The sequence below is a fragment of the Pteronotus mesoamericanus genome, unplaced genomic scaffold, assembly GCF_021234165.1.
Source record: "Pteronotus mesoamericanus isolate MK-2021 breed Mesoamerican mustached bat unplaced genomic scaffold, CSHL_Meso_final contig_22, whole genome shotgun sequence".
Taxonomy (NCBI): domain Eukaryota; kingdom Metazoa; phylum Chordata; class Mammalia; order Chiroptera; family Mormoopidae; genus Pteronotus; species Pteronotus mesoamericanus.
In genome coordinates this window covers 8,503,644-8,519,763 of record NW_026555090.1, presented here as the reverse complement: position 1 = coordinate 8,519,763, position 16,120 = coordinate 8,503,644, and the positions used below count along the sequence as shown (strand labels likewise).

Genomic DNA, 16,120 nt, shown 5'->3' with positions numbered 1-16,120 from the left:
ATAATAATTTCAAATCATCATGGTTATCACTACTGTTAGTAAAACAGCCACAGTGCCGCCTCTGATTGGGGCAGTACTGTACAGTGGAGGAAACCTTCTGCACAGCAGCACACAGGAGTCTCCCCAGACTCCCGTGAAGACGGGAATGGCCTGGGCCCGGGCCTCAGCCCCATGTTGAGGCTGAGAGACATTCTCAGACCTGCCCAAGGTCTCCTGGGAAGTATGATGTGCCAAGACGGAAGCCCAAGCTTTGTCCTGTGCACTCTCTCTCGCTGTGTGCAAGTCCCCTCGACTTCCCTCTTCATTTCAGAGGGGCCAGGGGGACCAAACCAAAGAGCCCAAGGCCTGTCACCACCTGCTGCCAGCCCCCCTCACTCCCAGCCCCACTGTGTCCATCATGTGGGGGAGAGCCAGAGATGAAAGGGGAAGGAGGACTAGAAGGCCGGGGAGAAGGGATGACCTCAGATGCTACAGGGTAGCGTATTTGTCTCGCTGCCTGCGACATAGTAAACTGGTACTTACTACCGGTTAATGGTTTCATTGAGATACAATTTGCACACCACACAATTTGACGGCTTCTAGTTTAGTCCCAGAGTTATACATCCATCCCCACAGTCGATTTTAGAACATTCTCATTACCTCTAAGAAGCTCTGCACCCTGGCCGCCCCACGCCCCCATCTGCCTCAGGGAAGCTGTAATTTGTATTATCGCTGCCTTACACAATAAGAAAAGTGGGGCTCAAAGAGAAGACTAACCTGCCCAAGGCCACACGGTTGGTATGTGACAACATCAGGATCCCATCCATGTTTGCTGGACACCCAGGCCCATGCTCCTGACCATACAGGTCCGTCAGACAAGGGAGGCACCTCAGGTTCAGGGAATACATGTAACCAACCCAAGGCCACATGGCTATTAAGTGGTCAGGCTGGGACTCAAATGTCATCTTGGCCTCTAATCCTGTCCTTACTCCATCCTGCTATATTCCCACCCCTCCGGGGTAAGCAAATCCACATAATCAGAACCAGTGGGATGCCTAGGGCCTGGAAGCGAGCCCTAGAACTAGCAGTAGCTCCTTCACTGGTGCCCGGGCCCAGCCTTGGCCCCGACTTTCTAAGTCAGTGGCTCTGGGGCTCACCTGCTCCCTTCAGCTCTTGGCCCGGAGCCCAGTGAGGAGGATCCACGCAAGCGGAGAGGAGTGACTCCAGCCAGAAGAGGGAGCGAGGCTTGCAAGACGGGTAAGGCCCTACCCAGTCCTCCAAAGCTTCTGCCTTCCCAGGTGCGTTGGAGAGCACCTTGTACCTCGCAGACATTATGGGGCTGTGGGCGGGTCTGAGAGGGCTGTAGACATGGTTCATCATGGCACAGCGGGGAGGCAGAGCTGCTTGGTGGGAAAAGCCCTGTCTGGGAGTCTGCGGATTTGGGGTCTAGTCTCTACTCTCCCCTGGACAACTGCATTCAGAGTACTTAGTCAATATGGGCCCAGTTTAGGGAGAAAATGGGGAACTGAATTTGAAAGAATCCTCAGTTCCTTGGAAGAACAGTACAGGGGCAATAGTTATCTGAAAGGGTCTTCATTTTTAAAGGCTTTGGAAGCCAGTGATTTATCTGGCAACGGGGCGAGGAAGCTCCACTTGTACATTCCTTACTTTCTTTATACGGATAAGAGACCAGACAAGGATCTAACAACCACCCCACAGAGGAGGAATGGACTGTGATAATAAACACAGCAGAGCCGAGTATCTGCATAGTTAGGAGAATTTATTTCTCATAACAGCTTCCTTCCACTCTCCCGGAGGTGCCCATGGTAACAGGCGTCAGGAGGGCCTCATTCTTCCATCTTCTGTGAGAGAAAAAAAACAAAAATTGTACACAGGATATGAGTCAAATTGAAGGCGAGGCTGAGTATCATCTTCAAGTGGGCCAGCTGGAAAGGCTGGAGTTGCAGAAAAAATATTAAGGAATGGCGCAACAAAGACAGAGCTGCCAGGCCCCTGGAGAAGGGATGCATCCCCTGGAAGGCAGGGCCTCTTGCAGCAGGAAGGGCTGGGAATGGTGAGACGTGTGGCCCCCAGTCCCTCGCCGATGTTCTCCTGTGAGCCTGGAACCACGGGGCTCTGGCTGAAGTGGTGCATCTGTGAGTAATGACCAGCAGCAGGGCAGAGGCGCCCACAGGTGCCCACCGAACTCTCCCTGGCGCTCCCGTGGTCCTGGGCTTAGACTTCTAGTGAAGAAGTTGGCTCTTACCTGGCCCCCAACCTCGCGGCTCTTGGCCCGCAGCTTGTTGACCTGGGACTCAGCGATGTCAGCCCGCTCCTCGGCCTCCTCCAGCTCGTGCTGGGCCCTCCGGCATCTGGACAGCTGCGTGTTGGCCTGCTCCTCCTGAACGGAATGGGTGTGTGTGTGTGTGTGTGTGTAGGGGAGACGGAGGAAGCCCCTTACTGTGGCTCTGAGGCCCCAAGGCCCTGTAGGGCTCTGCAAAACTAGGGATCCAGGAGAGCTTGGGCCCTGGATTGGCCGAAGGCAGAGAAGAGAAAGCTGAGCCCTCCAGGGGTGAGGATGCAAGCTGTGCCCGTCTCCCCACACCCCCTCCAAGCCATCTCTTCCACTGGAGCTCTTTGAAAGGACCCAAGTGCGGAGTCCTTCCAAGGCACCTGGACGTGTCAGAGACCAATGGCCCACATCCCCCTTGCCCTGTCCCTGCTCCAGCATCATCTGTTCCTGGCCAGGCCGTTGTATGGTTTATTTCAGCATGAGCCAAGGGTTCCTAAAAAGGGGGGCCTTCTGGGAACCCCCTGGGCTGGCCTGTCCTGCTGCCACTATACTAATGCGATGGGCGTGAGCTCTCCCCAGTTCAGATCTGCCTCCCTGACGTCAAGATGGAACCAACCCACCTCCTGGGCGGGGAAGAAAAAGGACAAGGAGAGAAGCTGTATGTTCAGTCATTTATCGAGGGCAGGGCCCCCAAATCTGGTTCCTCAGAACACCAGTCCTGTGGGATGCTCTGCATAGAATGAAAGGGTTCCCAGGCCTATTAATGGTGGAAAATGCTACATTCTAGAATGTCTCTTCCACTTGGAATCTGAGTCTCCTTGAAGTAAAGCTACGGGTTCAACTTTGTTCAACCCAGCATTTCCCAGCATATTTCTGTTCTACAAAAGAAAATGCCCCTCCCTCTCCAGCCCCAGCTTCCTGCTATTAACATCCCTCAGACCTAACAGAAGATATTTTGTGAAACCCTGGTTCCAGCCCATTCCATTTCTTCCCTGTTGGTTTTCCCTATTTGATGAAGGGAAGATCCAAAAGGAGGGACAAGAGCAGCAGGCACTAGGGAGGGCCGGGGAAGGAAGAGGTGGGGAACAGGGAGCGGGTGTCAGCATGATGGGGACTAGGACGAGTGCCTGAGGTGAGGGTGCAGGGCAGGGAGGGCTGGGGGGTGCGGAGGTGGTAAGGGAGTCGAGGTGAAGAGAGGCTGGCAGGCGGGCTAAGATGCTCTGGGCTGCATGCGGGGGGATAGGGTGAGGCGGGCTGAGGCCGAGTGATGGTGGGGACTGGGTCACATGGGTGAGGCGAGGACACAGAGGAGGGGGAGATGGGGCAGGACTGTGCCACACAGAGCAGGGGAGGGAGGAGTACAGGTGTCCTTGTTCATACAGCCTGTGAACACGTCGGCCTCAGGCTTCATGTATTGTGGGAACACACGCCCGCTCAGGGCCAGGGGACACGCAGGCCGGCGTGGGCTCCCGAGACCTCCCCCACTTACAGCCTCCTCCGCCTGCCTCTTGTACGCCTTCACTTTGGCCTGCAGCTTGTCCACCAGGTCCTGGAGTCTGAGGATATTCTTGCGGTCCTCCTCGGCCTGCAAACAGAGCATCATGCCGGGTCCCCACCCCACCGCTGCTCCTGATCCACAAAGCATCGCTCAGGGTTTGGGAGCTCTACCTGGTAAGTCATTTCCTTGACCTTTCGCTCGTATTTGTGGGCCCCCTTCAGAGCTTCAGCCCCCTTCTTCTGCTCAGCATCAAGCTCGTTTTCCAACTCCCTCACCTGCGGATGGCGAAGAGAATGCACAATTCAAGTCAGATCTCCTGGGCTTCTCTCATGGACTCATGTGTCTGTCATTGTAGGGTCAACTCAAGATCCTTGAGTTGTCTCCTCTTAGGACCCAGAAACCACATTTTATTTACAAGGCCGCTTCTAGTGCATGTGGTGGCTGTGTGCAAATAAGAACAAGATACTGTCTTTAGTCTGGGACAGTCTCAGGTGCACACAGCTTGGCTACTGGGTCTGGCTTTGCAAAAATGCCACTTCCCCTGGGGCTGCAGAGCTGGGTGAGAGCTGTGCTTTAGCCCGGCTTGTCCCCTCAGGTGAAAACTGCATGACTGTTAGTGGTGGCCCTGATTCCTGATCAGGAGGGCCCGGGGGTTGTGGCGAGAACCTGAGCAAGGAGGGGTCCAAGGCTGCTCAAGTCCCAGGCCCAGCAGAGTGATCCGAAGCAAGGCAGCTGCCCTCACTGGTAATGAGTTTTTGTGTACTTAGGATAGAGATTGTAATTCCTGCCCAAGCTACCTCCTGTGTGGGGATCAAATGAAACACTAGGTGTGGAAGTGTTTTCTAAATGATAAAGCACGACACAGGCATTGTTAATTTCATAGCTGCTTCCACCTTTCCTGAAGCCTTGACGACAAAGGACAGACATCGAGAACTCAGGTCACCAACTGTGGCCCCAGCTCCATAATCCAGAGAGCCGAGAAGTGGGGGTGGCAGCCAGCCACTGGGAATCCCGGCTGCCACAGACAGGGGCGGGGGGCAGGGCGGGGTGCTCTGGGCCGGCAGACTCACCGGATCAACTTCGAAATCTACAAGTGGAACAGGCTGACTCTGGGATCTGTTCCAAACAAGATCCCTACCCCCACCCCCTACCCCATGGGTCCCGGGAAGCTGTCTTCCATCAGGTTCTATGAAACGTTTCTCCCCTGGGAGTGCTCCCTAGGCCTCTGCCAGGTTTATGAAACCAAGATAACTGGGCAGCGGGACTGGCGGACTTTGAAGGGTCCTTCTCATGCGATGGGGGGACTGGCTGAGGGCTCCCTGCCAACCAGGAATCAAAGAATCAAAGAGGGTGGCAAGGGGTCTAGTCCCTCCCTTGAGGGGGTAGGATCCACAAGAAGGACAGGCCTAAGCTCATTTTAATAGACTAGTACTGGAAATAATGAAAAATAAGCATTTAAAGATTTTTGGGAGAAGGCCTAACCCCCCTGGTGATTACTTTCCTTACTCATGCCTTGTAGTTTTCAGCAAAAAAAAAAACCATTTCACATTTAAAGTGCGCAAGTGCTGGTGACCACCCCCTTGGGAGGCTGACACAAAGAATGGCTGTATTTGGCTCTTTCCTGCTGGGAGAAGTGGTTTCCTTCTCCTGTCACCTCCTCCTCCTCTTTTCCTCCCACTCTTTCAATTCCTCACTCCTGGGGACAACAGAGACATTCTGACAACCTCCTCCGCACAGCCCTTCTTCAAAATGTTAATCGGTAGGGGAGCCCATTTTAAAAAATAATTAAATAAACCATCACAGGCCTAAGGGGGAAAAAGGAAGGGAAACATGAAATGAAGGAAACAATCCGCAAAGAAACTAAACAAGTGCAAAACACACTCCCAGATGAAGCGACAGCAGGACTGTCCCGGGCGGCTCAGTGACTTCCCTGGAGCACCCGCCTGGAGGAAGCCCAGGCGCCCTCCAAGCAGCACGCGGCGAGAAACACACCAGAGCTGCTCATGGCATTTAGAGACCAGGACATCAGGGAGGGAATGAGGCCCCGGAGCGCAGGACGGAGGGATTTTACACAGGACAGGCCATTGTTTATCAAAGTGGATGCTGGTCCAAAGTTTAAGTGCCACTAAAATATATAATCTTATGGTTGTAAAGCATATGTCTCCCCATTTATGTGGATCTGAAACTGTGCAAATCCAGAATGTAGACATTTAAAAATGTCATTACACACTGAGGAAAGAAATTGAAGAAGATGCAAATAAGTGGAAGCACATATCGAGCTCATGGATAAGAAGAATTAACATTATTAACATGTCCACACTACCCAAAGCAATCTATAGATTCAACGCAATTCCTATCAAGATTCTAATGACATGTTTTGCAGAACTAGAACAAGTACTTCAGAAATTTATGTGGAACCACAAAAGGCCCTGCATAGAAACAGTGATCCTGAGAAAGAAGAAAAAAGTTGGAGGAACCATGCAACCTAATACCAAACTATATTACAAGGCCATGGTAATCAAAACAGCATGGTACCGAAATAAAAACAGATGCATAGATCAATGGATCAGAATAGAGAGTCCATAAACCCACACATTCATAGTCAATTAATATTCAGTGGAGGAAGCAAGTACATAAAATGGGCTAAAGATAGTTTATTCAATAATGGTGTTGGGAAAATTCGATGGATATGTGCAGGAAAATAAAATTATACCACCTTCCTACAACACACACAGAGGAATAAATTCAAAATGGATCAGAGACTTAAGTGTTAGACTTGAAACCATGAAAAACCTAGAAGAAAACATAGGCAGCAAAATCTTGAACATTGCTTACAGCAATTTTTTTATTGACTTTATCCCCCCAGGCAAGGGAAACAAAAGAAAAAATAAACAAGTGGGACTTCACCAAGCTAAGATGTTTTTGCACAGCAAAGGAAAAGATCAACAAAATAAAAAGACAACACACAGAATGGGAATACATATTCTCCAACACATCTGATAAGGGATTAGTATCCAAAATTTATAAAGCACTTACAAAACTCAACACCAACCCCCCTGAAAAAAAAAAAACCCACAAACAACCCAATTAAAAAGTGTGCAAAGGGCCTGAATAGACACTTCTCCAGAGAGGACATACAGATGGCCAATTGACATGTGAAAAGATGTTCAACATCACTAATCATCAGAGAAATGCAAATCAAAACCACAATGAGATACCATCTCATACCTGTCAAAATGGCTGTAATCAATAAATCAATATACAGCAAGTGCTGGAAGGGATGTGGAGAAAGGGGAACCCTTTTGCACTGCTGGTGGAAATGCAGACTGGTATAGCCACTGTGGAAAGCAGTATGGAGATATCTCAAAAAATTAAAAATGGGTCTTCCTTTTGACCCAGTGATCCTACTTCTGGAAATATATCCAAAGAAACCCAAAACACTAACTCAAAAGAACATAAGTACCCCTGTGTTCACTGCAGTGTTATTTGCAATCACCAAGAGATGGAAGCAGTCTAAATGTCCACCAGTAGATGAGTGGATAAAACAACTGTGGGATATTTACACAGTGGAATATTACTCAGCCATATAAAAGAAGAAAATTTTACCTTTTGCAGCAGTACGGATAGACCTGGAAAACATCATGCTAAGCAAAATAAGCTAGTCAGAGAAAGATAAACACCATATGACTTCACTCACATGTGGAATCTAATGAAAAAAAAGAACAAGCAAAACAGAGACAGACTCATAGATGAAGAGCAGATGACAACTAGTGGATTGTGGAGGTGAGGGGGTAGAGGGATTGAGCAAAAGGGGAAAAGGACTCATGGATATAGACAACAGTGAGGAGATCGCTGTGGGAAGGGGGAATAAATGGTAGCGGCAAAAATACAATAAAGGTTAAATTTTAAAAAATGTCATTACACTACAGTTATTGAGGCATAAGCATTCCAAAGTGGATTTGTGTTGCGGTGTAGGGACCAGCAACAAAGAAATAGGTGCGAAATTTGGCTCACAGGGCATTTTGCAAGCAGTCCTCAAACGAAGACTGTAGTCTGCTCAATCAGCGGTCCCTTTCCTAGCACCTAAATTTATGGATTGTGATTCTGCCTGAGGCAGTGGAACTGGTATTGCTTTGATGGTGAGTCCTCTCAGGCCACTCTACCCGGTTCTCCAGTTTCTGGATCTGCTTCTTCCCGCCCTTCAGGGCCAGCTGCTCAGCCTCATCCAGACGGTGCTGCAGGTCCTTCACCGTCTGCTCCAGGTTCTTCTTCATCCGCTCCAGGTGGGCGCTGGTGTCCTGCTCCTTCTTCAGCTCCTCAGCCATCATGGCCGCCTGGTGAAGTTCACAGAAAGCATCACCCCATCCCTGAAAGCCATCTGCCCATCCCTACCAGGAACATGTGCTGCTAAGCTTGGTACGGTGCGTGCCGATGCACGCTTCCCTCACTGAGCGTGCACTGCACTCCTCCCCACTCTGCCTCTGATCATTCCATCTCTCCAGGAGGCCACCACGGACGGACCTTGGTCTTAAGGAGATTAAAGCTACTTGTCCTAGGTGGGATTAGAGGCCCTGCCTTATCTCCCAGCAGCACCTCTGAAAGGAAGAACAGAGCTCACATCTGTGATGGCCTTCTTGGCCTTCTCCTCCGCGTTTCTGGACTCCTGGATGGAGTTCTCCACCTCCGCCTGGCACTGGGCTATGTCGGCTTCCAGTTTTTTCTTGATATTTATCAGGCTTGTGTTCTACAAGAAACATGAGACACCAGACTGTAGGTTACATATATTTGGACACTTGAAACAATGGGAAGGGAGAGAGTTGGGTGGGTATGAAAATAAATCATGATCATGTTCCATTTCTTTTTAAAAAATTTTTAAATTTTAAAAACATTTTATTTATTGAATATGTTTTATTTTTTTAGAGCGAGGGCAAGGGAAGGAGAAAAAGAGGGAAAGATGCATCAATGTATGAGACAAACATCAATCGGTTGCCTCTCATACTCCCCCAACTGGAGACCTGGCCCGCAACCCAGGCATGTGCCTTCCCATTTCTTATTTTTCACGTGGGGATTTGCTAGACATTGTTTCATTTTTGACCAAATGGAAAGTCCCGAGACAGACCCAAGAATTGCACACGAAATAATTGAATAAATGATAGAATTTGACTTTCAAATATTCTAGGAAAATAGATTATTTTAAAAAAGGTGTTAGAAAAAGAAAATAATTTGTAGATGTAACTATATAAAATGAAAAATTCTAATGATCAAACTATATGATAAGTGAAATTGTAAAAGTGAGGACAGACTGGATTACATTTATAGTGCTACTGAAAAATTCCCTTCCTTAACATATATGACAAATCAATAAGAAAAAATGGCAAAAAGTACAAATAGGTAAGGCACAACAGAAGAAACCCAAGTGGCAAAAAATATGATGAAAAGGAAAAAATACAATGAAATGTTTTGCCTCAGTAGTAATTGAAGAAATAATTTTAAAAAAGAGGTATTTTCAACAATAAAATTGTTAAAGTTTAAAAAATAATAGCTAGGGTCTTTGAGAATTTATAGGAAAGAACTCCCATATATTTTCCCAATGGGTAATAAAAATTGGGACTTAATTATAGATTAGTTTATAATATATTATAAATGTCTTTACTGTTTGGATTGTGAAGTTTTACTTCTAGAAATTTATTTACTTCTAGGAATATTAGGAAAATAATAATTGATATATGTGAAAACTTAGTTATAAAGAAGTTCATCATAGTAGTTTTTCTAATAGTAAGTTTTTTGGGGAGAACAATCTAAAATATCCAACCATAGAGAATTGGTTAAATAAAAATGCCATAATACACAACCATAATGGACTACTTTTCTGCCATTAAAAATAATCATGGAAGACTATCTAAAGATGTAGAAGTATGTCCACGATGCATCGTTAAATGAAAGTAAATTGCAAAAAGTTTTACCATATTCTTACAAAAAAATTCGGTAGTTATGTATGTAGAGCAGGGCTTAGAATGAAAGGTGTCAAAATATTAAAGATATGGTTGATATTTTTCTTCTACTTGTTTGCTTGTCTTCTCTATTTTTTTATTTAAAAACTTTAAAAACTTTCATAAAAGTAACAAAAACGGATTCTGGCTTCAATGTTACTCCTGTGAACCCTTCTCCAGCCCTTTTAGGCAATGAACCCTCCTTCCTTGCTCTCACTGCCCCACAACACGCACGACCTTTTCCGTCCAGGTGAAAGAGAACGTGGCCCCCAAGCGGAGGCGGACGGCTGCACCTGGGAGTGCAGAAGCTGCACCCGGTCGCTGGCGTCCAGCAGCTCCTGCTCCGACAGCCGGCGGGTCCGCTCTGTCTGCTCCAGGGCCACCTTCATCTCCTCCAGCTCCTCCAGCAAGAGGCCGTTCCGGCGCTCCGTGATGGCCAACTGCTCCTTGAGGTCCTCGTTGCTCCTCAGGGTGTCGTCCAGTTGCAGTTGGGAGTCCTTCAGAGGAAACCAGGAGTGAGGCCAGAACCAGGGCGGCCAGGGGCCCGGCCGGGGCCCCAGCCAGGGCCTCCCGAGGCCACGCCCTCACCTTGAGCTGGCCCTGCACCGCGCGCAGGTGTTTCTGGGTCTCCGCCAGCTGGCGGTTGGAGTGGCCCAGCTGAATGGCTATCTCGTTGAGATCTCCCTCCATCTTCTTCTTGAGCCGCAGGGCGTCGTTGCGGCTGCGGATCTCAGCATCCAGCATGCTCTGCAAGGCCTCTGCTGCCCGCTGGCTGTTTCTCTTTAGCTGCTCGATTTCTTCATCCTTCTCAGCAACCTTGCGGTCAAGCTCCGACTTTACCTGGCTCAGTTCTAGCTGGACACGCAAGATCTTGCTCTCTTCATGTTCCAAGGAGCCCTGGTAAAAGCAAAGGAGCGATCTGAAGTGCTGTGGGCACTTGCATAGGTATTTTCATCCCCACTATGATAGAATACAGATGAACAGAACGTTTTACAGATGAACAGGACAATACTCAAAAAGGTCAAATGATTTGCTCCCAAACGTCCCTGCTAGTAATGAAACTGAAACTAAAACTTTTTTTTATTAACAAGTCTTGAGGACAGAGCATCTTTCTGAATTAGTGAAAATTTTATTGAGTGTGTCTATTTTAATAAGGCTATAAATCAGGAGCCAATCTATTCTCTAAAATTACAAGGCAGTTGCTCTTCAGTTGTCCTGGGCTATGCAAATTTCCCGGGAAGCATCTCAGTCCCCTGTCCTGCACTGGCCACAGCTGATTGTGACATTGGGACAGGGCACTATTGTGACTGTAGAATCCCAGTAGCCAGAGATTATCGTGTGCAACTAGGTTAAAACTGAGGGATTCTGAGCAAGCTTTCAGATGTTTAGTGAATGATTCTTGCTTCCCAAGAGGAAAATGCTGAGGACATAACAAACATTTATTTATTTTCCAAGGGGAAATATGATGGACTAGAGGACGTCAGGAGACGAAGCAGCAGAGCGCGCCGTTTCCCCAGGCGGCTGGCTGTTCTTCCCGGGGAGCCCCAGGGCCTCCTGGCCGGAGGGGCCCCGGAGCGGGGACGAGGCCCGCCCTTCAGTGTCCTGCCCCCTGAGCTTCCCTGCGCACACACTTGCCTCCACCTCCTCGAGGGCAGCCTGGAGGTCTGACTTTTCTTGCTCCACTTGCTTCTTGGTCTTTTCCACTTCCTGAAGATTCTTGCCAGTTTCTGCAATCTGCTCGGTTAGGTCAGAAATCTCTTCTGCAAAGGACAGGCTTGATTTAGGCGGTTGCAACAGGCTCTGTTTGACAGCTCAGGCATTTGCCAGGCAGCTTAGGGACGGGCGATTGATTCACGACATTTATGTAGGAGAGGATACATGAAGCCCTTTGGGTGAGGTGTCAGCAAAATGCAGGTGGGCTGCATCACCTGGACTATGCAGAAGGAGGAGTCACAAGAGCAGTGCATGGCCCTAGAACTTTACAAAGTATACAAAGGTCTAGAGGACCAGAGGAGGGAATTGTGCAGAAAATGCATAGAATCATCACCTTTCAGAAATTTTGGGTGTGTTGTAATTTTTTTCTTATCCTTACACAAGGGATTTTTTTCCCCATTGTTTTTAGAGAGAGTAAGGGAGAGAGAAAAATATCAATTGGTTGCCTCCCGTACACACCCGGGCCGGAGATCAGACCTATGACCCTCCATTTATGGGACGATGCTCTAACCAACAGAACTGTACTGGCCAGGGCTGGGTTAGTTTTGTAGGTCAGGAGTCTGGGGTCCTAAGGGACTTAGTGACATACCCAAGGACACAAAGCCACATAGAGACAGAATCTGGGGAAATGTTCTCTAACCCTCTGTGCTCTCTGTTTCTGAGCATGTGACTTGGCTGTGACTGTGCCTTATGTTAGAAGGGCTCAGGCCTCAAGGTGAACAGAGCAGATGTGAGGATTTTGTGGGGCAGTGGGGAGGTGGGGGTAATTGGAGGTGGCTGTGGGCACATGGGGGGTGGGTGGAAAAGAAGGGGACTGTCACACACCTGTGGTGGGGAGAGAGCTTACCTTGCAGATTTTTATTCTCCCGCCTAAGCGTCTCTAACTGATCCACCACCTCCTCGTAGGCGTTCCGCATCTTGAAGATTTCAGTACTCAGTGACCTGGACTCTTTCTGAGCTGCTTCCAACTCAGCTTGACTCTCATCCAGCTTTTGCTTCCACTCTGCGAGGACCTAGGAGAAGACAGGAGGACATGTGAGAGACAGAAAGGGTCGGGGGACCGTCAGCAACACCAAGGTTTTATTTAGCGTTCCATCCTTAGGACTAGAGAAACAGGGGCCCACATTCTAGATCAGGACTCCTCACTCTGGTATCTCACCAATGGCTTGCTGTATGTTTTCATCTCGAAGTAAACTGAATTAACTTTAAATAAATATAAAATTCCCTTTGGAGGAAAAGTCACAAAAGTAAAGAAATGCCACAAATCCCCAAACCTCCTCCAACTGGGACTTGACGCTCGGACTGAGGGCCTCCCCGGTTGTGTGCGCCTCTCCCACGTGTGGGCAGGGGGCGCTGTCCCATCCATCACCACTGCCGCCAGCGGTAGGGAAGGACCTTATCGAAGTTCCTCTGCTTCTTGTCCAGGGTGGCACAGGCGGTGTTGGCCCGCTCCAAACCCAGCATCAGGTCGTCCACCTCTCCCTGCAGCCGCTGCTTGGTTTTCTCCAAAGAAGCGCACTTGGAGCTCACTGCCTCCGTGTTTTCCTCAGCTTCCTGTAGCCTCTGGGCCAGTTTTTTCCTAAGAGAACCAGATTATTTTCCCCTGGCAAAGGTGGACTATATCAGAGGTGTTATATCAGAAGAGAAACAAACAGTCTGTGGGAATTGGAACTTGATAAGAGCCAAACCTAGAGTTTGATGAGTGGAGAGGATCTAAGTAACGTCTGAAGAATCCCCAAGTGCTTGATGACAAAGCAGGTCACCGAGGAGGCACCAAGGGGACCAGATGGAATAGACAATACCTCACAGGAAGGACAGGAAGACCCTATGTGGATGCTTAAGAAAATCCCAAGGCCTAGGAAGAGAGATACTATGTTCCTTTCCTTGAGCCTTAGGGTCACCTCTCCCGCTGTAACCTGGGAGCCCGTACTTGGCCTCCTCCAGCTCCTCTGTGCGCTGGATGGCGTCCGTCTCGTACTTGGTCCTCCACTGCGCAACCTCGCTGTTGGCCTTGGACAGCGCCCTCTGCAGCTCGGCCTTGGCTTCCTGCTCCTCCTCATACTGTTCCCGCAGCAGGTCCCGGTCGTGGCGAGAGGACTGCAGGGCGTGGGCCAGGGCGTTCTTGGCCTGAGAATGACCGTGGTGACAGATTGCAGAAATGTTGGGCCATGTTCCAAGTTCAGGCATTTCCATTTAAAACAACATTTCCTAAGTTGAATCATTTCCATGCTGCCTTCGCAAACTTTGCTGTAACGGCATGTCTGTCACCTGTTACTCATTTTTAAAATTAAAGTTGACTCTTTTATTTTACTTAAATATATTTATTTGAAAAGTAAACTATTACACTACAGTACACTGGCTATAATCAGAATGTAATTATAAGAATAAATGCAATTGCTCCGGCGGTGTGGCTCAGTTGGTTGGAGCGTCGTCCGTACACCAAAAGGATGCAGGTTGGATCCCCAGTTGGGTCACATACGAGAGGCAGCCAATCGATGTTTCTCTCTCTTCCTCTCTCTCTCCCTCCTTTCTCTCTCTCTCTAAAAATCAATATATCCTCAGGTGAACATAAGAAAAAAAAGAATAAATGCAACAGAAATAAAGCAATGCCATCGCCTTCTGACTAGGCACTTGCGTCTGGGGCTCTGTGCCTGAGGCCTGCTCTCTATGTCTTAAAGAGGAAGATAAGCAAGTCCTGAAGAGAGGGCATCCAAGCTGTGGGCCACTTTCTTATGTAATCAGAGGAACTGAAGCAAAAGTGGAAAGGGAATACCTTCCTTCTCACGACTTGATGCAATGGTACGGAATGCTGTGATCATTAACACCCTGAAAGCATCTTTTGGTGCAAACAGTGGGCTGTCTCCCTACATCCATTAACCCCCCGTGGTCCGTGCCACCCCCACGGCCCCCCCTCCTCCTGCAGAGCAAGGAGGCCACGCCCAGAGGCTCCCACACTCGTTCGCATCTGGTCAGGAGGACGGACAGTTTGGTTTTCATCATCATAGTCACAAAACACATCTGGTGCCACCAAGTGCAGTAAGTCATATACTTTCATTGATTTATTGTGTGTATTTGTTTATTTCAGTAATAAATATGAGCATTTAATTGGCACCTAAAGGCAATACAACATCCTGGTAGTGGGAAGTAGAAAGATTTTACCACCTACATACTTCTATACAGTGTGGGTCCAAAGGTAGGGAGGACTTGGCCACAAGTCTCCAAACCACCTGGCTCACAGAACAGGTGTTTATTGAGCACCTGAACTATACAGGCTGGGCCCTGTGCCAGACACCAAAACTTGGTCCGAGAAGGAAAGCTCAGCTGCTACTGCACCGTGGCCAGAGGGCAGGCCTGCTCCTGAAGTGGACCGTCTCGTCCCTCGGTCAGGCTCCGGTTCCCGCCGCTCCCCCGGCCCCCAGTTCACCAAAGACCCGCAGCATATACGTAAGAGGAACATGGCAGACAAAGAGAGCACTTGTTCTCTTTAGACAGAGCTTGAGAGAACTCCAAAGGATTGCTCCCTCTGTCTTAGCCAGGGCATGGCGACCTCAAAATTACAATTACACACTTTTGTGGACTCTTGGATTCTCATTCTAGTGCTTGAACACACATGGGCAGCATTTGCTAAGCACCTGCTGTGTGTACCATTCTGCTGTGCACCGTACCTACTGTTAACAACCACACTGGGGAAAAATTATTCTTGCCCTTTAGGAGTTTAAAGATCAGTGGGAGACATGCAATATAAACATAAATACCTAGATATTGACATCAAGAACATGACGATGCTGTTCACGTTTGTGCCAATGCCCCGAGGGTGCCCCTTAAACCAGGCAGTCTTTTGGCCGGAGGGCAGCTTAAGATTGGGTATTATAGCAGGGGACAGAAAAAGTGATGAAGAAGGAAGACAGGACTTATCAAGGAGCCGTGGTGAACTGCTGGGCAGTGTGACAGGACACGCGGAGGCAGGATGATGGGGACGACGAACTCCTGGGTGGAGCGGGCTGCGTCAGACCGCCCTGTGGGGCGGGGGAACCCAGTGGAGGGAGCGCCCGGAAGGAGTTTTCTCGCTCTGTGGAAGGAGGTCCAATGCCAAGGTCCCCTCACCTGAAAGACCAGGCTCAAGGCGCAGAGGGGAAGCCTCTGCTTCTGTCATGCAGCCCTGCCTCCAGCCCACTCCGGGGCTTCTCAGCTTCCCAGGTTCTGCCTGACGCTGCCGGGCCAAGAAGAGTTGTCCTTACCTTGGTTTCTTCGTCCAGCTGCCTCTTCAGCTCATCCAGCTGCTGCGTGAGGGCCTGCTTGCCTTTGGTGAGCTGTGAAACCAGGGCCTCCTTCTCCTCCACCTGGTGGGTCAGCTCCCCTGACACACAGAGGCGGCCCCTGCGTCAGCCTGCTGCCCCTCGTCCACCCACCGCGGCCCCGCCCGACCCCGCTCCCGGCCCGTCCTCACCGTGCTGGGTCTGCAGCCTTGCCTTCTGCATGTTCAGGTCGTGGATTAACTGTGTCTGCTGCTCATCCTTGGCTTTGAGTTCATTCAGTTGGTCTTCCACAGTCCGGCACATTCTTTCCATGTTACTCTTTAAAAAAAAAAAGAAAATGTGAATGAGAAAATGGGTTCCTGGTGTCCAGGATTGAATTGGACAGTCTGAT

The 16,120-nt window shown here is 49.1% G+C and overlaps 1 protein-coding gene across 1 annotated transcript in view; it reads right to left on the bottom strand.

Moving 5' to 3' along the window:
* Window positions 1-1,826: 1,826 nt before the first annotated feature.
* The window catches only part of LOC129068732 (myosin-13), a 49,524-nt gene continuing 35,230 nt past the window's right edge, over window positions 1,827-16,120 (bottom strand). Inside the window, exons 26-39 of the mRNA XM_054571101.1 lie at window positions 15,921-16,047; window positions 15,712-15,830; window positions 13,404-13,600; window positions 12,869-13,052; window positions 12,321-12,486; window positions 11,396-11,520; window positions 10,349-10,657; window positions 10,054-10,257; window positions 8,389-8,514; window positions 7,934-8,104; window positions 3,941-4,045; window positions 3,762-3,857; window positions 2,246-2,380; window positions 1,827-1,841 (exon numbers count right to left, since the gene is read on the bottom strand). Coding sequence (XP_054427076.1) covers window positions 1,827-1,841; window positions 2,246-2,380; window positions 3,762-3,857; window positions 3,941-4,045; window positions 7,934-8,104; window positions 8,389-8,514; window positions 10,054-10,257; window positions 10,349-10,657; window positions 11,396-11,520; window positions 12,321-12,486; window positions 12,869-13,052; window positions 13,404-13,600; window positions 15,712-15,830; window positions 15,921-16,047 — 2,079 coding nt within the window. The remainder of the gene's footprint in view (window positions 1,842-2,245; window positions 2,381-3,761; window positions 3,858-3,940; window positions 4,046-7,933; window positions 8,105-8,388; window positions 8,515-10,053; window positions 10,258-10,348; window positions 10,658-11,395; window positions 11,521-12,320; window positions 12,487-12,868; window positions 13,053-13,403; window positions 13,601-15,711; window positions 15,831-15,920; window positions 16,048-16,120) is intronic.